The sequence below is a fragment of the Rhinatrema bivittatum genome, chromosome 4 (assembly GCF_901001135.1).
Source record: "Rhinatrema bivittatum chromosome 4, aRhiBiv1.1, whole genome shotgun sequence".
NCBI lineage: Eukaryota > Metazoa > Chordata > Amphibia > Gymnophiona > Rhinatrematidae > Rhinatrema > Rhinatrema bivittatum.
In genome coordinates, this window is record NC_042618.1 from 59,692,124 (window position 1) to 59,716,497 (window position 24,374).

The following is a 24,374-nucleotide window of genomic DNA, read 5'->3' on the forward strand; positions in this document are numbered from 1 at the left end:
GTTCCCAGCTGGGTTCCACTTCTTATTCTGTCCAGCAGGTTATTCTGTCCAGCAGGAGCCCCATAGAAGGAGCTCTCTCCTTCTACGGGGTTTAAGGTGTGTCAGGTCTTTAAACTGGTCCCACACATATAAAGTAGAGGTAGTAGGGACACTGCTTTACATACCCTTCCCCTCAGCTCAAAACCATTGGAGTAAGTGCTTCTACTCACCCTGGCTCCCATCCAGGGAAGTACCTTCTCTTCCCCATGTACCTCTTTTGCCCTCCTGCCAGCTAAACTCTGGGTAGGGACTATAGGATCATGCGCTCCCCCTCTCTTTAGGGTTAGCCTTAACCACTATACAAATACCACAGCCACCCACTGCACCCTTTTCCAAGTGTCCAGCCAAGGTCTTGTAAATGAGTCCATTTGCTGCTCCGGGTTCCAATCCTCCTCTAGCAGGACTCTCTTGACTTCATCTAGGTGCTACAGTTCTGGTTTCTCTTCCATTCGCTCTACACTCAGCTGCATCTTTCTCTCTCTCAATTGTTCTCCCAGTGTCTTCTGACTCCTCTGTGCTGCCTCCATTTACAATGCCTCTCTCTGGCCATTCTGCAGTGGTAGCATCTGGGTACTCTGCAGCGTCCCCTTCTGGCCTCTCTGCAGCATCTCTCTCTAGTCATTCTGCAGCACCTCTCTCTGGTCACTCTGCAGCGCCTCTCTCAGGCCCTCTCTGCAGCACTTTTCTTTGGTTTCTCTGCAGCACCTCTCTTTGGCCACCCTACATACAGCACCTCTCTTGGGTCCCTCTGCAGTGCCTCTCTCTGGCTCCTCCCTGCTACCTTCCTCACGCCACCTTGTGCTGTTTCCAATAAGCCACTCCTTCTGGGCAATCTGTATTGCCTCTTTCAGGCCAGTCTATACAGTCATGAGTTCTCCTGCATATAAGTCACAGTGACTGCAGGTTCATTCACCTGACTTCCATTCAGCAGTGCCTGCTCTTGCCCCTCTGGCTCTCTCTCTTGCAGGCTGGCAACTTTTTGCATGTCTTTGGGACCATGCCCTGTACAAACATACACTGCAATAGATGCTTTCCTCCTCTTCTTTTTCTGCCAGGAAAAGGAAAAAAACCCATCCTGCTTGTCCAGCTTCTAACTTAGTTTATTTCCCTCTCTTAAGTAAGCAGAGCTTCTTTCTTTACTTGCAAACTTTTACAGTAAAATTTTTCTTTAGGCCCCAAAACACTGCTCTTTGTATCAAAAACACATTTTCCCCCCTCTGTGCTCTTTCCTGAGACACAATCTTTTAAAGTCCTCAGTGCTTGGTGCATATCTAGCAGCACTGCTTCTGCCCCACTTGCTTCTTTGGGAAGGTAACACACAACAACTTTTTATTTCTTCACTACTTTTTTTTCCCTTCCTTGGAGACTTGGGTTTCTCTCTGAGCAGAGCATAGAGCAGAAATCCTCAACCTGATAACATATGTGGGATAGTTGAGCAAACTTTCATAGGTATGAGGCAGAAACCACACTGACTCCAGCCTTTCTTCTTGCAACTTTCAACTTTGTTTCTCAGCAAATACAATGTAGACCGCTTACCTCTCAGCAGTACGCTCACAGCATTCCTGCTACCAGAGAGGGTTCAGGAGCTGGCTTCTCCTGGAGACATGGGTCACCTGTTCCCAGCTGGGCTCCACATCTTATTCTGTCCAGCAGGTTCCGGCCCACAGAGCTTTCTCTCTCTATGACATTCAAGGTGGACCTCTAACCTTGACCCGCACAGATTAAGGAGGGGTAATAGGGCCACTCCTTTACATAACAACTTGCATGCAAAACTGTTGGCTCCGCCCTGGAATGCCCCATGACTGTCCCTTTTTTACACCCATATATGTGCATGCGTATTTGTGACTTTTATAAAATACAGAATACGTGAAAGGAAAATTAGTTCTTACCTGTTAATTTTCGTTCCTGTAGTACCACGGATCAGTCCAGACAGTGGGTTGAGCCTCCTTTCCAGCCGGTGGAGACAGACTAAAACTTGCAGGATGCCCTATATCAGGACAGAGCCTATCCTCTCACCCTTCAGTATAACGTATGTCAAAGCAGAAAACAATAAAACCAAGAATAGGATCAAGCAAGTAACCAAAAGCTCAACGGAGCAACCATAGATTAATGTTGAAGCATAGTATACCTATACACTCTTGCATAAACTTGGTATAAAATAACCACCAAGGCTTCCGGTGTAAATGCTCAGTAATCTTGCACCAAGGAAAATATGAAATCTGCAGACCTGCAAGAAAACAAGCTTCGAGAGGACAGAAGACAGACAGGGAAGGGCGTTTGGACTGATCCGTGGTACTACAGGAACGAAAATTAACAGGTAACTAATTTTCCTTTCCTGTACGTACCCGGATCAGTCCAGACAGTGGGATGTACCAAAGCTTCCCTAAACTGGGTGGGACCGAGACAGTCTCGCTCGAAGCACGTGCCGCCCAAAGGAACCGAACACCGGAGCATGTACATCCAGACGGTAGTGCCGAGCAACAGTATGCAGTGACATCCAAGTGGCAGCCCTGCAAATCTCCTGCGGAGAGACAGACTGACTCTCCGCCCAAGAAGTAGCCTGAGAATGCAGAGAATGGGCTTTCAGACCCTCAGGAAGTGGACGGCCCTGACAAAGATATGCCGAGGAAATGGCTTCCTTCAACCACCGCGCAATCGTGGTCTTAGAAGCCTGTTTACTCTGGTTGGGACCACTCCAAAGGACGAAGAGATGGTCTGAAACGCGAAAGTCATTGGTGACTTGAAGATAACGAAGCAAGACTCGCTTGACATCCAGTCGACGGAGGTCGCCCCCAGAAGTACCTGCAATCTCCTCCAGAGAGAATGCGGGGAGTTCCACCGACTGGTTGACGTGAAAAGCGGAGACAACCTTAGGCAAGAAGGAAGGAACCATCCTGAGAGAGACCCTGGAATCAGAAAAACGCAAGAAGGGCTCCCGACAGGACAGTGCCTCAAACTCGGAAATACGACGAGCAGAGGAGATAGAGACTAGAAAGACAGTCTTAAGAGTAAGATCCTTGAGCGTAGCGTGGCGAAGAGGCTCAAAGGGAGCCGCGCAGAGAGCACGAAGGACGAGGTTGAGACTCCAAGATGGACACGTGGCCCGAGAGGGAGGGCGGAGGTGTCTAACGCCCCTCAGGAAACGAATGACGTCCGGGTGAGCAGCCAAGGCATGACCATCCACCCGACCCAGGAGAGAGCCAAGCGCAGAGACTTGAACGCGTAAGGAACTGAAGGAGAGACCCTTAGAGAGACCCTTCTGAAGGAAAGAAAGAACCAAAGGAATTGAGGCGGAGCGCGCCGGGACGCCCGCCTCCGTACATGCGGACTCAAAGACCTTCCAGATGCGCACATAGGCCAGAGAAGTCGACTGCTTCCGGGCTCGCAGCAAGGTGGAGATGACCTCCTCCCTATAACCTTTGCGCCTCAGGCGACGCCGTTCAAAAGCCAGGCCGCTAGACAGAAGCGATCGGCCTGGTCGAAAAATACAGGCCCCTGCCGGAGGAAACGAGGGAGATGACTGAGGCGCAGGGGCCCATCCACCGCTAGATTGATGAGATCCACGAACCACGGCCTTCGCGGCCACTCGGGAGCGACGAGAATCACCGGACCCCGGTGGAATTCAATTCTCCTGAGAACTTTCCCTACCAGAGGCCACGGGGGAAACATGTACAGAAGTACGTCCGCCGGCCAAGGGAGAGCCAGAGCGTCCACGCCCTCTGCGCCGTGTTCCCTCCAGCGGCTGAAGAACCGATTGGCTTTGGCATTGCGCAGCGTCGCCATGAGGTCGAGATGAGGAGGACCCCACCTGTCCACTATCAGAGCCTTGGCCGCTTCCGAGAGTTCCTATTCTCCCGGATCGAGCAACTGCCGGCTGAGGAAGTCGGCTTGAACATTGTCTTTTCCGGCGATGTGAGAGGCTGCAAGGCACTGTAGGTGACGCTCCGCCCAAGCGAGTAGGCGGCTGACTTCTAAGGCTACCAGGGGACTTCGAGTGCCCCCTTGGCGAATGATGTAGGCGACTGTGGTGGAGTTGTCGGACAGGACTCGTACAGCCTTGTCACGGATCAGAGGAAGGAACTCCTGAAGGGCCAGGTGGACCGCCAAAGTTTCCAGTCGATTGATGTGCCAGCGTGACTGAGTCTGGGACCATGTCCCCTGAGTGGACTGAGATAGGAGGACCGCACCCCAGCCCAACAAGCTGGCATCCGTGGTTACTATCGTCCACTGTGGAGCTTGAAGAGGCATCCCTTGTAGGAGATGAGGAAGGGACAGCCACCACTGTAATTCGTCGGCAGTAGACTCCAAGAAGGGAAGGACTACGTGGAACTGCTTCGACACTGGTTGCCAACGAGACAGCAAAGCTTTCTGTAATGGACGCATATGAGCAAAAGCCCAGGGGAGCAGATCGATGGTAGAAGCCATGGAGCCCAGGTCTTGGAGATAATCCCGGGCCGTGGGTGAAGATAGCGCAATCAAATTCTGAACCTGACCGATCAGTTTGAGGGCTCGCGCCCGAGGTAAGAAAACCTTGCCTACTCGGGTGTCAAAGTGTGCTCCCAGAAATTCCAACTCCTGGGAGGGCTGAAGCTTGCTCTTGGAAAAGTTCACTATCCACCCGAGAGAGGCAAGGAGCTCCAGGACTCGATCCACCGCCCACCGGCAAGAGGTCTCTGATTTGGCCCGGATGAGCCAATCGTCCAGATAGGGAGGGACGAGAATCCCTTCCCGGCGCAAGGCCGCAGCCACTACTACCATTACCTTCGTGAAGGTGCGAGGAGTGGTTGCGAGGCCGAAGGGGAGAGCTCGAAACTGGAAGTCCTGGTTGAGAATGTGGAATCGGAGAAACTTCTGGTAGTCACGGTGGATGGGGATATGAAAATATGCTTCTGCGAGATCGAGGGAAACAAGGAACTCTCCCGGACGGACCGCCGCAATGAGCGCCCGCAGGGTTTCCATGCGAAAGTGGGGGATCTTGAGGGCCCGATTGACCCTCTTGAGGTCCAGGATTGGGTGGAAGGACCCGTCCTTTTTGTGCACGGTGAAGTAAATAGAATACTGGCCGGCGCCAATTTCCCTTTCTGGGACTGAGACCACTGCCCCCAGATCCAGAAGCTTGGAGAGAGTCTGGACCACCATGTCCCTCTTGGCCCAGCCGCAAGGGGAGAACAGAAAGAGATCTGGAAGTTCCCTGACGAGGTCGAAAGCGTACCCGTCTCTGATAATGTCGAGGACCCACTGATCCAAAGTGATTTTGACCCATTCCTCGAAAAACAGGGAGAGGCGTCCGCCGAGGTAAGGGACCGAGGGATGGGCCGGCTGAACTTCATTGTGTGGCAGGTTTAGCAGTGATACGCATGGGCTGGCCCTCGCGAAAGGGCCGCCTGCCACGAAAGGACTGCGACCAGGACTGCGCACGAGAAGACCCCCCTAGGAGTACCGCCCCGCTCTCGAGAAGCGAAGCGACACTGACCCCTGAAGCGAAAGCGAGAGGCCGCGAAGGACCGAGAAGCCTTAGGGCGGTCCTCTGGAAGTTTATGGACCTTGTTGTCAGCCAAGGAGTCCATAAGCTTGTCGAGGTCCTCACCAAAGAGCATCTTACCTTTGAAGGGAAGCGTGCCCAGCTGGGTCTTCGAGGACTGATCAGCCGACCAGTGGTGAAGCCAAAGGAGCCTCCGGGCAGCCACTGCTGAAACCATCGCCTTCGCCTGGACATGGACCAAATCGTAGAGGGCGTCTGACATGTAAGCGATTACCGCCTCCAGACGTTCGGCCTGTTCTGCCTCACCTGGCGGAAGCTCCTGGGTGCAGAGTAACTGTTGGACCCACTGGAGGCCTGCCCACATCATGAGGCTGCTACAGCAAGACGCCCGAACCCCGAGGGCCAGGACGTCGAAGATGCGCTTCAGGTGAGCCTCCAGCTTACGATCTTGCGTATCCTTTAGGGCCGTGGAACCTTCCACCGGGATCGTGGTGTGCTTGGCTACTGCAGAAACATAAGAATCCACTCATGGATACCGCAACAGCTCCAAGCCCTCTTCCGGGAGGAGATGGAGCTTATCCATTGCATGCCTCACCCGGAGCGAACCCTCAGGAGCCTCCCATTCCCGTAGGATAAGGAGCTTAAGCATGGGGTGGAAGGGAAAGGCCAAGGCCGGAGCCCGGAGCCCTCCCAAAACCGGGTTCATATCCTTAGGAAGTGAGGCCATGAGATTATCCACGGAGGGACTTTCCAGACCAAGCTCCTCCAAAACAAAAGGGAGGAGGGGCTCTAGCTCCTCCTTACGAAAAAGACGAAGGGCTCTGGGGTCATCCCCCTCTGAGGAGGGCATCTGCCGAATCCGAGGAAGCAGCGGGGTCTGAGGACCCAGAAGACACCAGGGGAGGGGAGGAGGGAGGCACTCCTGGGACCACCCGCACCCGAACTGGTCCCTGAGGCTCCGCAGCCGGTCCAAAGGTCAACAGCGCTGCGCGAGGGATTTTAGATGGGGGGGGGCAAGGGGGGGCTTTCATCCATCTCATGCAGGCTAGCTAAATAAGATTTGTGCATGAGGAGGACGAAATCCGCAGAAAAAGGGACCCTGGATTTACCGAGGGGGGGGGAGAGGGGGGCGAGGGAAGGTCAGGACCCCTCTCCTGGGATCCCGCGGTGGTCAAATCGGGGGTTAAATCAAAAAAATCCGGCCCCCCAGCCCCAGGGAGCACTGAAATCGGCCCCAACGAAAAATCCAAGATGGCGGCCGTTCCCGGGCTCTGCTGACCCGGGAAAGGCCTAGCCATGCTGGGAGGAGTGGAGCCCCAGGCTAAATTTGCTTGTCCTGGCGAGGAGGGACCTTCCCCACCCGGCAGACAAGCAGTGCAGAGGCCCTGCCGCAAAAAACGCGAGGAGGACAGCCCACAAGAAACACAGGCTGTCAGCCAGGACATAGCAACCTCGGCTGAGGAAAAAAAAAGCTGAAAAAACAAAGCTTGATTGACAGCCTGCACAGCAGGAGAGAGCAGGTGAGAACCTGCTGCCTTCTGCTTCTCTGACTGCCGGTTCTAATCCTATACTGACCAGAAAATGCTGCAAATAAGTTAGAGGTAGGTGAGTACCTGCAACTTATTGAAAGTTAAAACTTTGAAACTCCTTTTTTTTTTTTTTTACTGAGCACAGCAGCGGGTTCAAAACCCTCTCGGCAGCCAGAGGGGAAACGAGGCCCAGAGAGCGTCAGTCCCCACACCTGGAAGCATACACGGACTCAGGACTAAGCAGGGAACCCCCTCCTGCAAAAGGGGACAAGTCCCCCTGAGCCGGGCAAGAGCTGGGAGACGGACATCTCCGACACAAAAAGGCACTAAAGAAGGCAAAAATTCCTTCAGATTCACTTTCTATCTTTTTTTTTTTTTTAAACCAGAACCAAAAGAAATACTTCTTGAACCTAAAGAGAATAAAGAGGCTGACTAGCCTACAGCAGAGAACCGAAGGGGAGATGCTGCACCTGCTGGGAGACAGACGAATACTGAAGGGTGAGAGGATAGGCTCTGTCCTGATATAGGGCATCCTGCAAGATTTAGTCTGTCTCCACCTGCTGGAAAGGAGGCTCAACCCACTGTCTGAACTGATCCAGGTACGTACAGGAATAGAAGCTACTTATGTGCATATATGCTATATTTTATGCATGAAAATTCACCTTTACATGTACATAAAATGCTGTTTTATGTACATAATCTGTGCTTTGAAAATCAACCCACAGGTTCTGTGGGTAAATGTAAGCAAGAAGCCCGATTTTGTGCATACTTTACCGCAGTAGGAAGAGCAATTAAGGGAGATGAATTGGGGCAGGGAAAGGATTTAAGTGCATATATTCAATTTTAGAAAATATGCACAGAAATCTACTCAAGAGCAGGTGCAATTCTGTTCATATATGTCCCAGGGACACCATAAATTTGTAATACAGACTTGTGTACATAAGTTTGCATTGAAAATTCATGCTAAATTTTGCAGGTGGAAAGTACCTGCAGACTTAAACTCCATGTAGGTTATTATAAAATTATCCTTTCTATACAGTAGATATAGATTCATATACTTTTATTTACTTTTTCACTTTTATTTAAATTGAAGAAGTCTAATATTGTAAAATCTATAATTATGACAAAAACCCGATTTAATTAGTGCCTTACCAAGCAGCTTTTTCTTACAATTCTATCTGTTTTGTCTGCTGGTCAGCTGCAACTATATGAAATTCAACCTGCATTTTAGGTAGGGATATATAAATAAATAGAAATAAGAGGGGTGCCTGGATTCCTGGCCTGATATCATAGTGGTTCCACCCCCTGCCAAGAGCTGAATTTGAATGGTGGGATGCAGAGCTGAAGGGCCTCAGGTGGCTATCAGTAGTAATATCAGAGGCGTCCTAAAAGAAAAACGGCATTGGGTTGCATAGGCAGCAGTGGTAAAGATTGCGTTAAGGTGTAGAGTTGCTGAGACATAAGTCAGCTGTTTCAGAGGAAGCAGAACACAGTTGAAAGCCCCTAGTGGCAGGTCACAATATGAAGGATCCAAGAGCCAGCAGCAATATTCCAAAAAACAATAATAACAATATTAAAAACGACAAGGTACACATGAAACTCAGACGTAAAATAATCAACATCGAAACCTTCACAGATATTTTATTACCTAAAATTAATCAAAATCCATATACACAAGTCTCTGATATGTTAACATTTTGGAATAACAGTATAATAGAAAGCATAGATATTATAGCACTGCTAAAACTGATGAAAAACACCAACAAAAACACATCTTTATGATACACTGAGTCACTCAAAACAACTAAACGCAAATTACGCAATTTAGAACGAAGATGGAGAAGAAACTCTCTCCCAGAAAGAAAACAAGAATACTATACTCTGTTACAAAAATACAAAAAAAGAGATAATAAGAGCTAAAAAATCTTTCTACACATCCAAGATAAAGAGTGCATATGGAAACCCAAAAATTCTATTCTTAATTGTAAGAGATCTCACAATGATACATGATGCCCCTCCACCATCTACATCAGATGACCTATGTAACAGCATAGCAAAATACTTTGTGAAAAAAACAGAAACCATCTCAGCTGAATTTGATACACTTCTTATCCCAAAACCAACAATTCGTCAACTTGACTGTTCTTTTCCAGAATTCATGAACATGAATGATATTACAATTATGAATATCCTAACAAAATCAAAACCCTCAAAAAGTCCATTTAACCCCTGCTCTGGATATCTACTTAAAGATATTAAAGAAACATCGCCCCATCAAATACGAAAATAGTAAATGCTTCACTAACGCAAGGTATATTCCCTGATCTTATAAAAAAGACATCTGTCACACCCATACCCAAAAAGAAAAATCAAGACACTCTAGACCTAACCAACTATCGCCCAATTGCCACACTTACATCTATAGCCAAAATAATTGAATCAGTTGCATTACACCAAATCTCAAATTACATTGAAGATAATAATATACTACATCACAATCAGCATGGCTTCAGAAAAGCCATGTCTTTCCTCAGTAATAGACATGGCTTCAGAAAAGCCATGTCTTTCCTCAGTAATAGCCAAGTCTTTCCTCAGTAATAGAACTTTTAAAGTCAAAATCAACAATAAAGAATCACCATCTACAAATTCCTCTCTTGGCGTACCACAAGGTTCATCCCTATCACCTACACTTTTCAATATTTACCTCCTCCCCCTTTGCCAACTGTTAACAAGGCTTAACCTCATTCACTACATCTATGCGGACGATGTTCAGATTCTGATTCCCATAACAGAATCTATTAACAAATCCCTCTCACTCTGGAACAACAGCTTACAAGCCATCACTAATCTCCTCAACAGTCTAAATCTGGTCCTCAATGCTTCTAAGACTGAACTCCTCTTCATTTCCTCCAACCAAGAAAACCTCCCGTCTCAGCATCACAATCACCTTCTCACTCACACTCACGTAAGAGACCTTGGAGTAATTATCGACAACCGCCTTAACCTAAAGAATATGATCAAAACCACAACCAAAGAGTGCTTCTACAGACTTTAGGTGTTAAAAAGACTCAAACCTCTCCTATATTTTCATGACTTTAGGACTGTCCTTCAATCCCTAATATTTGCCAAAATAGACTACTGCAGCGCTCTCCTCACAGGCCTACCCAACTCAACAACCAAGCCCCTACAGATGATACAGAACGCCGCAGCGAGAATTTTGACAAGCACCAACCAGAGAGACCATATTACACCCATCCTCCGAAATCTACACTGGTTACCAGTCAATCACAGGGTTCTACACAAATCTCTAACTTTAATTCACAAATCAATTCATAATCTCCTCCATCTCGACCTCGAATTCCCATTCAAACTCCATACTTCCAACAGACCAATGAGAGAAACATACAAAGGAGCACTACAAGCCCCGCCAACTAAAGCCACACGACTCATCTCTACCAGGGACCGAGCTTTTTCTACAGCAGGACCAGCCATCTGAAACAACCTCCCCGCAGAACTCAGACTGGAACCTAGCCTACCAACATTTAAGAAAAAACTCAAAACTTGGCTCTTCTTACAAGCCTTCCCTGATCCATCACACTCTCACTAGATAACTACTCCGCTTATGAATATGGAACCTCGCTCCTCCAATATTCACCTCATTTTCTAGTTTCCTACCCTAATAAGTTAACTGGCTCTAGACCAGGCTCGGACATGTCGCAGTGTATTTAATTTAATACTCTCTTAAGTCTTCTCTTTTTCCAGCTGAATCAGCTTCCAAGTTCATGGTCCATGTTTTATGTAACTTTTTTGCTTTTTTGCTTTTCTGCTTTATTGCCTCCTCTGATTATAAAAAGTTGCTCCTTATGTTATATTTATCTACCCCTTGTTCGATGTAAACCGACCTGATATGGTATTCAACCTTGAAGGTCGGTATAGAAAAATGTTAAATAAATAAAATAAAAATAAAAAGCACACAGCACAGAATCTCTACTGATATCAGCATTTGATACAATTATAAGAGGATTTGATTCTAACACAAACTACATACTTGTTCTGATTGACATATCTGCAGCATTCGATACTTTAAATCACGCCATACTACTGTTTAACCTCCAACAGATCGGTATTACTTAAACAGCACTGCAATGGTTCACCACCTTTCTCTCAAACAGACCACAGAGAATAACATTGGGAAAATCCAAATCTCATTGGTACACCACTAACACAGGTGTACCGCAAGGTTCATCACTTTCAGCATTGCTATTTAATATATACCTCCTGCCACTATGCCACCTCCTTGATGGTTTAAACTTAAACTTTAAAATATATGCTGACGATATACAATTCGTCATACCCTTCTCTGATCCCTGGGCCAAAACCTTCTCTTTTCTGCAAATATACCTAACAACAATAAAAACCTGGCTATCTCACAATAGACTAAAACTAAATGCAGCAAAAACTGAATTAATTTATATCAACAGTACTAGACTCCGCTTATCAAGCTCCACAAACTTTCACATTTGATGGACAACACATACCCATAAAAACTTATGCAAGAAATTTAGATATAATTATTGATTCAAAGCTGTCATTGTCCAAACACATTTCTGAAACTGTTAAAAAAATCTTTCTTTAAATTACATATGCTCAAAAAACTCAAACCGTTATTACTACCATCAGATATCCGGACAATTACACAAGCATTAATTCTAACTAATTTAGATTACTGCAATGCACTATACTTAGGACTACCTTTATCCACACTACATCCCTTACAACTTGTCCAAAATGCAACTGCAAGAATGATTTATAACCTACCACGCAAAGAACACATAACCCCCATATTACAACACCTGCATTGGCTCCCCATAACCCACCGCATTAGATATAAAATCCTGTCTACCATTTATAACTTACTCTACAATCATAATTCAGTATGGCTTTGCTCTATGTTGCGTATAAATAAACCATCAAGACAACTCCTATCCATGGACAAATGCTTGCTGGAAATCCCATCAGTCAGAATCGTAAGCTTAGCCTTAATACGAAAAAGAACCTTTTCTGTAGCAGGTCCGACATTATGGAACTCTCTCCCTGAAAATATCCGTCTATTATCAAATCGTAAAGAATTCTAAAAAATGCTAAAAACTTATCTGTTCAATGACGCTTACAGAATACAATAAACCCAGTAACACCTTTCGCTTGTATCGCTCTGAGGCCACCCTTCTTGTATGAACCTATTTTATACTGTATTATTTTGTCTTTTAAATTATGTATGTGTGCCTGAAAACTGCCTAGACTGACATGTAAATGTCTTAATGTGCGGTATATAAAAACGTTTAAATAAATAAATAAATAAAATATTGTCAAGAAGTCCTGGCAGAGAAGCATCATTGAGATACAGAGGTGAGGGCTGCATTAAGAGGGGAGGAAAAGCTCACTATGCACAGCCTCCTCTTCTCTCTTGCACAGTCACATTTTCTATCACTCACACATAATCACTCTCTTACAGACACAGCCTGTTTCTCCCACAGAAAGCAAATGTTGCTTACCTGTAACAGGTGTTCTCACAGGAGAGCAGGATGTTAGTCCTCACATATGGGTGACATCACAGGATGGAGCCCAATCACAGAACACTTTTGTCAAAGTTTTTAGAACTTTGACTGGCCCCTTCTGGGCATGCCCAGCATGGCACTAAACCTGCAGCCAGCAGGGGTCCCCCTTCAGTCTTATTTAAAAGCTACAGGCAGTGCCGAAAAAGAAAATAATAAAAGAACCCAACACCGCAAGGTGGCGGGCGGGTTTCATGAGGACTAATATCCTGCTGTCCTGTGAGAACACCTGTTACAGGTAAGCAACATTTGCTTTCTCACAGGATAAGCAGGATGGTAGTCCTCACATATGGGTGAGTACCGAGCTGAGGATGTCCGAACATGCACCAAATGTAGCCAAAGGCGTGCAACAGGCACAACAACTGGAGCGGAATTTGGTAGAGGGCATCCTGAACCCCACCGGGCAGGTGGAAGGGTGTTGGTACGTCACTTCATAAATAGGTTACGCAAGACAGACTGGCCGAAGATGGAATCTTGTCTTCCGGCTTTGTCTAAGCAATAGTGGGCTGTAAAACTATGGAGAGAACTCCAAGTGGCAGCCCTGCAAATGTCAGGAAGCGGCACCGATCGTAGGTGTGCTACTGAAGTTGCCATGGCCCTCACAGAGTGTGCTTTAACACGGTCTTGGAGTGGAATGCCCACTTGCTGATAGCAAAAGGATATGCAGTCTGCTAGCCAGGAGGAGACAGTATGCTTACCCACAGGCTGCCCCAATTTGTTAGAATGGAAAGACACAAATAATTGAGTGCTCTTCCTGTGGGCAGATGAACGGTCTAGGTAGAACGCTAGAGCCCGTTTACAGTCAAGGTTATGCAGAGCCTGCTCACCTGGATTGGAATGGTGCCTGGGCCTGGGAAAGAAGGTAGGTAGTATAATGGATTGATTGAGATGAAACTCTGATACTACCTTAGGTAAGAATTTAGGGTGAGTGTGAAGTACCGCCCGGTCTTGCAGGTCTTGCAGAAGTTTAGTGTGAGGCGGATAGGTAACTAGGGCCTGCAATTCACTAACTCTGCGAGCCGAAGTGATAGCCAAAAGGAAAATCACTTTCCATGTGAGATAGCGAAGTTCACAGGATTAGAGAGGCTCAAATGGTGGTTTCATGAGCCGACCCAAAACCAGGTTGAGGTCCCAAGAAGGGGCTGGAGGACGCAGTGGAGGCTTGAGGTGAAGCAAGCCCTTCAAGAAGTGTGTTACAAGGGGTTGCACTGAGATAGGGACATCCCCGATACCTTTATGGAAGGCGGCTACCGCACTGACATGCATTCTAATGGAGGAAGTTTTGAGACCTGACCCTGACAAGTACCAGAGATAGTCTAGAAACTTCAGGATGGGACAGGTAAAAGGATCAAGGGCCTGAGAAGAGCACCATGACGTGAACCTGTTCCATTTGTAGGAATACAATTTTCTTGTGGAAGGCTTCCGTGAAGCAATCAAGCCATGGGAGACTGAATCAGAAAGGTTAAGCAGCTAAAGAATTAACCTTTCAACATCCATGCTGTCAAGGACAGGGCATGAAGATAGGGGTGGCGAAGGCACCCGTCATTTTGAGTTATTAGAAGCGGGTCTGTTCCCAGAGGAATGTGCCTGCGAATGGAAAGATCCTGAAGGATTGGAAACCACACTTGGCGGGGCCAGTGGGGTGCTATTAGGATCATGGTTTCCTTGTCCTGACGTAACTCGGAAGCAGTCGGTATTGATAGTGCTTGTGGCCTACGAGGAATCTCAGGAATTTGCGATGAGATGGAGTTATCGCAATATGTGTGTATGTGTCCTGAAGGTCGAGAGAGCAGAGCCAGTCTCCTCTTTGAAGAAGAGGAAGCAGGGAGCCCAAGGTTACCATCTTGAACTTTTCTCTCTGGAGGTACTTGTTGAGGGATCGTAAATCCAGAATTGGACGAATGCCTCCCAATCTTTTGGGGATTAGAAAGTACCGGGAATAGAATCCGAGGCCTTGCTGATGCGATGGTTTTGGTTCTATTGCTTTGGACTGGAGTAGGAGGGACGACTCCTGTTCCAGGTGCAATGAATGGTCGGATGTTCTCCATGTCATTAGAGGTGGGGAATCCGACGGGATGGAGAGAAAGTTGAGATGATAGCCTTGAGCAATGATTGTTAGGACCCAGTGGTCTGAGGTGATTGATTGTCATATGTTGTTGAAATAGCACAAGCAGCCTCCCACTGGGACATCTGGTAATGGAACCTGGCTGCTGCTCTCTATGTGAAAGTCAAAAACCAAAAGCAGGGCCCGGTTGGGGGGCTGTCTTTGGCTTTTGCTTTCGAGTTTGACGAGACTGTGATTTGAGGAATGGTCTCGCAGAGCAGCATCTAGCTGCTGGCGGGTAGGACTTCTTTGGTCTATAAAAAGACTTCTTAGAGTCCTTCCAGAAAGGCTGTTTAGAAGGATAATCCGAAGGGAACAGAGAGAGCTGTCTGAGAGTCTCATGATGGTCCTTTAGTTCAGCCACTGTCTTTTGAATCTGCTCGCCAAAGAGATTGTCTCCAATGCAGGGGAGGTCGGACAACCGCTCTTGCACTTCTGGACGAAGATCGGAAGACTTAAGCCAAGCCCATCGTCTTGCTGAAATAGCTGCTGCAGACACTCTGGTTGCAGTGTTAAAGATATCGTAACATGATCTAATCTCATGTTTGCCTGCCTCCAAACCCTTATTAAGTAGGGTGGAACTTATCTGGAAGTGATTGAGGCATGGAGGTTGTCAGGTCTTGAAGTTGCTTAAAAATGACTCTATTATATTGGGTCATATATAGTTGGTAAGCAGCAATTCGGAGGATTAGCATTGATCCTTGAAAGACTCGGCGACCTATGGTATCCAAAAACTTCTGTTCCTTGCCAGGGGGAAAGGAAGTATGAGTTTTGGACCTTTTTGTTTTCTTTTGCGCAGATTCAACCACCACAGATTGGTGATCCAATTGAGGCTTTTGAAAACCTGGAGCTGACTGTACCAAGTAGATAGAGTCAGTTTTTCTGTGGACTGCTGCAATGGAGCCAGGATGTTCCCAGTTCTTTTTCAGAAGGTCAAGAAGAACTTGATGGATGGGGATGGAGTTGATTTCCTTGGGTGCATCCAGGAATTGAAGCAACTCCATCATCTGATGTCTGTCATCCTGTTCCATTAGTAACTGGAAGGGGTCCAATTCAGACATGTCCTTCACAAAGTTTATGAAAGAAAGGTCCTCTGGAGGAGAATGCTTTCTACTTTCAGTAGGTGAAGGTGGTGAGGGTAAATCATCGGTGTCTGGTGAAGAATCATCGGTCCAGGTATCATAAGGATCCGCACCTGTGTCTCTAGGGACTGTAGAGGGACGGGGTAGTTGGATACCTGAAGGCCCCGGTTTAGGCTCCGAAGGAATAACCGGAGGCACCGATGAAGGCAATGAAGGTCCTGGCGCAGGCATTGATGGCATCGGTGGATGGCTCGATGGCGCCAATGGGGGCATCGATATCGATCTCGAACAGGGAGGGTACCGGAGCCATCGGTGACCCGGGATCTACCGGTAGAAAAGCTGCAAAAAGTGCTTCCATCCTCGATAGCAGCGGTGCCAATGCTGCTGGAATCGGGTCGGTGCTCGGTTCCACTATCGGTACTGATATCAGTGACGGGGGAACCTGGAGTCCATGCATCACCTTGTTGATGGCCTCTTGAACCATCCGGTCCAGTTCTTCTCGGAGACCTGGATCAAACAGCCCCGGCTCCGGAAAAGAAGAAGGAGGCAGAGGCATAGCCGGAGGGACCACCGTTAAAGGCGGAGTCGCGGCTCTCGACGCCCTGTTGGGTGAAGATTGCCTCAGTGACCCGGTCGCCGAAAAGGTCGGTGCCTTTTCTGGACAGAGTTTCTTCAGCGGTGGCTCAGACGATGGCGAGGTCGATGGCTTCGATGTCTCGATGGTCCTAGACTTTCGGTGCCGATGGCGATGTTTCTCTTTACGATCCCCTTGGTCCTGAGGGAGAGAAGAGGGTGTCGAAGGCCAAAAAGTGATCGATGCCGGGCAATCACCAGTCGGTGGACGATGTTGGCGCAAAGTTGACAGTGCTGGTTCCGTTGACGTCGATGCAATGGATGGAGTCGGGGTTTGAGCAAGGAAGAGAAGTCCCATCTTCTCCATTCTGGACTTGCGACCTTTTGGTGTCATTAAGGCACATTTGGTACAGGTCAAGACATCGTGCTCTCGTCCAAGACACATTACACAGATCTTATGCAGGTCTGTGATGGACATGGTGTGAGTTCAGTCCGGACACCGACGGAACCCCGACGCCATGACAATAGAAAAAATCGAGCCACGGTATGGTCGACGGCCAGTAGGCTGCGAGGGCCAAACTTGACGGTAATCGACGGAAAACAGATAAAAACTTACCGGAGTACCACGGACTGAAAAAAGTTAATGGAGGGACCCCTGTGGGGCAATTTAACTTTAAATAATTCCGTGAGGAAAATTCCTGTCAGGAATACTTGCAGAGCTCCTCAACCACGTGGCAACTTCTGCGCGGAAAAAAGAAGACTGAAGGGGGACCTCTGCTGGCTGCAGGGTTAGTGCCATGCTGGGCATGCCCAGTAGGGGCCAGTCAAAGTTCTAGAAACTTTGACAAAAGTGTTCCCGTGATTGGGCTCCATCCTGGGATGTCACCCAAAAGTGAGGACTACCATCCTGCTTGTCCTGTGAGAAAGCTAAATTTTCTCTCCCCCATACACATACCTTTTCTCACAAAGCCTCCCTCTCTCATTCAAAAACACACATGCACAGCCACTATCTTTCCCTCAAACAAACACAGTCACATTTTCTCTCACATACAAACATACATACAAGTCTCCCTCTCTCGCTCATCCAAATCCACACACCTCATTCAAACACATACAGTCGTCCTCTCTCATACACAAACACAGTCATATTTTCTCACTCAGACACATACATACACATTCTCCTCTCATCCACACATACATGCACCCAGACATATATGTTCTTTCTTACCCACACACATATACATACACATTCTTTCACACACACTCTCTCATACAAACACACACAAATGCACAGACCATATCTCTCATTTACACACATAACCTCCCTTTCTCTCTTTCACATACACACAGCCACATTCTTCTCACTAATACACACACATAGCCTCCTTCTCTCATTTGCATGCATACACACACACACACACAGTCTCAATCTCATACATAGTCACGTTCTCTCTCACTTACACTCAAACTCACAAATATGCATACACTAACACAAAAATACATACCCAAACACTTCTGTGCATAGAATGAGTGATTCTTCTAGTGTGTGTGTGTGTGTGTGTTTGTGTATATTTCCATGGAGAAATACATATTTTCAAGTTAGGTTTCCACCTTTGTGGAACTGGAAGAGAATTATGCAATGGATCACTGCTGGCCAATCCAATTTGAACTTGAAACAGTGCCATAGGAATTAGCATCATGATATTATAATACAATAAAACATCATACAGATGAGACCATCATACTTTGTAAGTCAGAAAAGCTCCAATAAATTCAAAACATATTTCATATGTCTACATTTGAATGCTCCAAGAACACCGTAGTCTGGGAGTGTCTAATCTTAAGAAATATTTCTTTCTTAACCTTGCTAAACATTTAACTTGCTAACTTAAAAATGTAAAAAATAAATATACCAGTTATCCGATGGAGTTCCTTCTTCAAAACGAATGTTTCCCACTGTTTCCAATTCAATCAACAGAAATTGGACTATCAGATCTTTACTTTCTTGCTTTCTTTTAACTTCTTCTTGGTATAGTGTTTCAATTCTATTAAAAGAACGGATGAATATATTTGAGTTCAACAGAGCAAAAATTAAATTACCTCAATAAAATTATACAAATATTTTGGCCTTTATTCTGCAAAAGTCAAGAGTTGTGTAAATGGTTGAATGTTTGGAGATATTTGGCCAGCAGCATTGTTTCTCATGCTGCTGTATGTTTAGTTGACTTGTAGGAAATCATCCATTGTACCTGAAGACTGGAGGGTGGTCAATGTAACCAAAATAATAAAGGGAATGGAACAGCTACTCTATGAGGAAAGACAAAAGAGGTTATGACTGTTCAGCTTGGAGAAGAGACAGCTGAGGGGGGATATGATAGAGGTATTTAAAATCATAAGAAGTCTAGAACGGGTAAATGTGAATCGGATATTTACTCTTTCGGATAATAGAAGAACTAGGGGGCACTCCATGAAGTTAGCATGTGGCACATTTAAAACTAATCAGAGAAAGTTCTTTTTCACTCAACGCACAATTAAACTCTGGAATTTGCTGCCAGGCAATGTGGTTAGTGCAGTTAGTGTAGCTAACAAGGGTCCATCAAGCCCAGCATCCTGTTTCCAACAGTGGCCAATCCAGGCTATAAGAACCTGGAAAGTACCCAAACACTAAGTCTATCCCATGCTACTGATGCTAGTAATAGCAGTGGCTATTTTCTAAGTCAACTTAATTAATAGCAGGTAATGGACTTCTCCTCCAGGAACTTATCCAATCCTTTTTTAAACCCAGCTACACTAACTGCACAGAGACATTATGACATTTTCCGTTTTATTCACCATTCCCTTTCTAATAATTCCCAACATTCTGATTCCTTTTTTGACTGCTGCAGCACACTGAGCTGACGATTTCAAAGTATTATCCACTATGACGCCTAGATCTCTTTTTTGGGTGCTAGCTCCTAATATAGAACGTAACATTGTGTAACTATAGCAAGGGTTATTTTTTCCTATATGCATCACCTTGCACTTATCCACTTATTAGGTGGCTTTTTGGGAAATTCAATAATCTAAGATTAGACATCTTCATCTGGTTTTCCAATATCTCAATCTTACTTTCATGCTCTTCTTCTCATTTAATTAGATTTAATTGGACTTTTTGAACATCTCCCAATTGTATATCCATTGTATTGACTTTTTTTTCCCAAAGAATCTACTTTTTCTTGTATTTGATTGTTTTGTTTCAAAGCTTCCTGAATTGTATTAGCTAAATTATTAATTGATTTTTGCATTTTAATCATCATGAATCCTAATTCATCCATTGAAAATTTTTTTGGAACAATAATAGAGACTTTCTCATTACTACCCACAGATATTTGAAATTCACTTCCTCTTAACTGTTGCAATGTCCCTCCAGTTTTTTCTGCATTCTGGGAAAAAGAGTCTTGCAAAGAAGCATTCAAATCCAATTCCACTTCTGCAGATGGGGGACCGGTTTCTCTGGGGCACCCAGGGTCAATGATGTTTCGAATGCCTCGTTGTCCAACACCTGCTCCTGTGTTGGACTACTAGCGGCCCTTCCGGGTGTATTAGTGGGGTTATGAAAGCAGTCTGTGATAGTGGGCTGAAGCAAATTACCAGTCATGGCGGTCGTTGACAACTCCCTCGTCTTTGCTTTCCTCTTGGTGTGAGGCATAGCAACATATGAGGAATTTATTTAACACACTAATTCACAGTAAGAACTTATCAAAATTTACTTTCAATTTGTCAGCAAGTTACTCACATTTCGCTTCCCTGAGTTCTCAATCCGGCCGCTTTTAAAAACTATAATCTCTGGCTCCAAACCGCTCCAAACCGGGCAAACCTCTTGACCGCACGCGGCTTAATCATCGCGCCGGCATAGGCTGGTTCTTATTAGCCTACCCGGCTCCTCCTCCACGTAACCCCAATATTTAAAAAGGGCTCCAGGGGCCATCTGGGAAACTATAGACCAGTGAGCCTGACTTCAGTGCCGGGAAAAATAATAGAAACTATTCTAAAGATCAAAATCATAGAGCATATAGAGAGACATGGTTTAAAGGAACACAGTCAACATTGATTTACTCAAGGGAAGTCTTGCCTAACAAATCTGATTCATTTTTTTTGAAGGGGTTAAGAAACATGTGGATAAAGGTGAACCAGTAGATGTAGTGTATTTGGATTTTCAGAAGGCATTTGACAAAGTCCCTCATGAGAGGCTTCTAAGAAAACTAAAAAGTCATGGGATAGGAGGCGATGTCCTTTCGTGGATTACAAACTGGTTAAAAGATAGGAAACAGAGAGTAGGATTAAATGGTCAATTTTCTCTGTGGAAAAGGGTAAACAGTGGAGTTCCTCAGGGATCTGTTCTTGGACCGATGGTTTTCAATATATTTATAAATGATCTGGAAAGGAATACGATGAGTGAGGTTTAAAATTTGCAGATGATACAAAATTTTTCAGAGTAGTTAAATCACAAGTGGATTGTGATATATTACAGGAGGATCTTGCAAGACTGGAAGATTGGGCATCCAGATGGAAGATGAAATTTAATGTGGACAAGTGCAAGTTGTTACATATAGGGAAAAATAACCTTGCTGTAGTTACACGATGTTAGGTTCCAAATTAGGAGCTAAACCCAGGAAAAAGATCTAGGCATCACAGTGGATAATACTTTGAAATCGTCAGCTCAGTGTGCTGCAGCAGTCAAAAAAGCAAACAGAATGTTAGGAATTATTAGGAAGGGAATGGTTAATAAAACAGAAAATGTCATAATGCCTCTATATCGCTCCATGGTGAGACCGCACCTTGAATACTGTGTACAATTCTGGTCGCCGCATCTCAAAAAAGATATAGTTGCGATGGAGAAGGTACAGAGAAGGGCAACCAAAATGTTAAAGGGGATGGAACAGCTCCTCTATGAGGAAAGGCTGAAGAGGTTAGGGCTGTTCAGCTTGGAGAATGGATGGCTGAGAGGGGCTTTGATAGAGGTTTTTAAGATCATGAGAAGTCTTGAACAACTAGATGTGAATCGGTTATTTACTCTTTTGGATAATAGAAGGACTAGGGGGCATTCCATGAAGTTAGCAAATAGCACATTTAAGACTAATCGGAGAAAATTATTTTTCAGTCAACGCACAACTAAGCTCTGGAATTTGTTGCCAGAAGATGTGGTTAGTGCAGTTAGTGTAGCTGGGTTCAAAAAAGGTTTGGATAAGTTCTTGGAGGAGAAGTCCATTAACTGCTATTAATCAAGTTTACTTAGGGAATAGCCATTGCTATTAATTGCATCAGTAGCATGGGATCTTCTTGGTGTTTGGGTATTTGCCATGTTCTTGTGGCCTGGTTTGGCCTCTGTTGGAAACAGGATGCTGGGCTTGATGGACCCTTGGTCTGACCCAGCATGGCAATTTCTTATGTTCTTATGCTGGGTCAGAACAGTCTATCAATCTCAGTATCCTGTCTCCGACAGTCTCCAGTCTAGGTCAGAATGTTGGGGGAGAGGCCTCAGTTGTTCAATCTTTTATTTATTTATTTATTTATTTATTTAAAGGCTTTTATATACCGGAGTTCATGTACTAGTACATACCACTTCGGTTTACACAGAAACAAGATTGGAAAATTACATCAAACAATTAAACAATTACATCATTTTACTGACATTTTACTGACAGTTTGGATGCAAGTCAGTTATTAGAAAAGCCAGTGGAAGAAAATATTAATATGGCTTCTCTGCTGGTTTTCAGTGTTTCCCATGCAGACTGTGATGGGATGTTAAAAACATATTTTCGTGATAAGGAACAACTTTTCATGATTTTTCTAGATATCTCCAGATTACCCAAGAGAGATATGAACAATTTATTTTGCTACACCAAAATGCTGTTGCATTTGGTACTCAGTTTATGTTAAGTTTTCCCTGTAAATGCTTTTTAAATTTCAAGAGGTCAGATTTATATTCTATGACCTCCTCACTTGAAAGCCTTCCTGAGAATCAAGTCTGCAGACTGTTGCAAGCATGGACCCTTGGACCGAGGTGGAGTTGGCGCAACCTGAAGGGAGGAGCCCTGCAGGTCCCCACTGGCTGGTGGAGCTGGTTGTGACAGAGGCCCAACTGGAGCCTACCAGACATTGCTCCCCTTAGGTTGAGCCCTCAGGTGCTGGGGCTGGCAGGGCTTAGGCGCAGGTCTCTGTGGACAAGGTGGAGCTCCATGGAGACAGACAAGTCACATGTGAGGGTCTGGGGCATGTTAAGCACAGGCATAGTCGGGGGCAGCAGCGATCAAGGCCGATGGCATTTAGACGTGGTCGAGAGTCAGGCAGTGGTCAGAGACAGGTGGAGTGCAGTCAAAATCGAGACTCACGCGGTGGTCAGTGGCAGGTGGAGTTCAGTCATAGTTGAATTTCAGAAGGCTGAGGTCAGAACCAGAGATCTGTCCGAGGGAAGACATGGCGGATAGGTAGACTGGGGGGCAAGGAGCAGTATAGGATGGAATGAGGAGACACTGAAGGACAAAAGACTGACCACAGAATGAAGAACTGAAGACTGACCACAAAACAAAGACATGGAACTCAGAGAAGATGACCAGAAACTGTCAAGATGAAGACCAGAAATGCAGGAAAGAAGATCATGCACACAGGTACGAAGACCAGGAACACAGAAATGAAGACCAGTAACTCAAACTGGCAACTAGCACTAGGCAGGGTAGCTGACTATTGCCAAGGCAAGGAAGTGCTGTCAAGGTGGCCTTTTATAGGCCTCTGTTGGTGACATCATCATTGGGCGCCTCTGGTGTTTTCCCGCCACGAGCCCTTTAAGAGGGATGTTGTTGGGTACAAGCACTCTAGGAGGATCCCAAGGCTAATGCGGCATTGGAGGTAGGCTAGGAACAGTGGCCTGCCACGCATACAGGCAGAGGTCCTCCTCGGCGTTGGAGAGGGCAGTGGAGGAGGCAGGTTGAGCATGGCAGTCTGCTACACATCCACGGGGAGGTCTTCCCCTGCATCAGAAAAGTTATTCCGGGCTCAGGGCTGGAGTTAAGTTGGCGGTGTGACCCTGCCCTGTGGACCGCTGAATGCAATTCTACTACCCCTCTTAAACCCCCTCCCTGAGGGTCTTGGCTTCCTAGGGTGTAAAGTGTGAAATTCCTTCAGCAGGTTGGCATCCAGAATGTTGGAAGCAGGCTCCTAGGTATTTTCCTTGGGGCCATACTCCTTCCAGGAGATGAGGTATTCCTATCTCTTGCCCTGACATTGAGAATGTAAGATCTCCTTCACTTCATAAATCGTGCTGTCTTCGCTGGAGATTTTTTGAGGTTTAGGTGGTGCTCTTGAGGGCCAGGAGAGTATTAGAGGCTTCAATAATGATTCTGAAACACGAGGTGTATACCAAACATGGATGGTAGTTCAGCTTGTAGGACACAGGTTCTACCTGGCGGAGAATGGTGAAGGGGCCGATATACCAGTGAGCAAGCTGCATGGAGGGCACTCTGAGGCGTACGTAGTGGTTGCTTAGCCACACCTTCTCACCCACTTTCAATAGAGAAGCCAGTCTCTTGTGTGCATCTGTGGTCTTTTTGGCCCTTTTGGCTGCCTTTTGAATGAGGATGTTGGTGCGGGTCCAGAAGTCCTGGAGTTCCTGGGCAGATAGCTGAGCTGCTGGCAATAGCACAGCCATGCGGAAAGGTAGAGGAGGCAAGGGCTGCGTCCCATAGAGCACTTGAAATGGCGATGGCCATGTTGTACTGCTGACATGGGAATTTTGAGGGAACTCTGCCCGAGGCAGAAGGGAAGCCCAATTATCTTGGCTTTCGTTGGCATAGGCCCAGAGGAAGATTTTGAGCATTTGGATGGTATGCTCGGATTGACCATTTCCCTGTGGGTGGTATGCAGTTGTGAAGTCCAAGGCAATATCAAATTTTATATACAAAGAACACCAGAATTTCA

At 46.0% G+C, this 24,374-nt stretch overlaps 1 protein-coding gene across 1 annotated transcript in view; it reads right to left on the minus strand.

Annotated features, from left to right (window-relative positions):
• LRRC9 (leucine rich repeat containing 9) overlaps nt 1-24,374 on the minus strand; it is a 1,004,248-nt gene that overhangs the window by 611,650 nt on the left and 368,224 nt on the right. Inside the window, 1 exon segment of the mRNA XM_029598189.1 lies at nt 18,335-18,466. Coding sequence (XP_029454049.1) covers nt 18,335-18,466 — 132 coding nt within the window.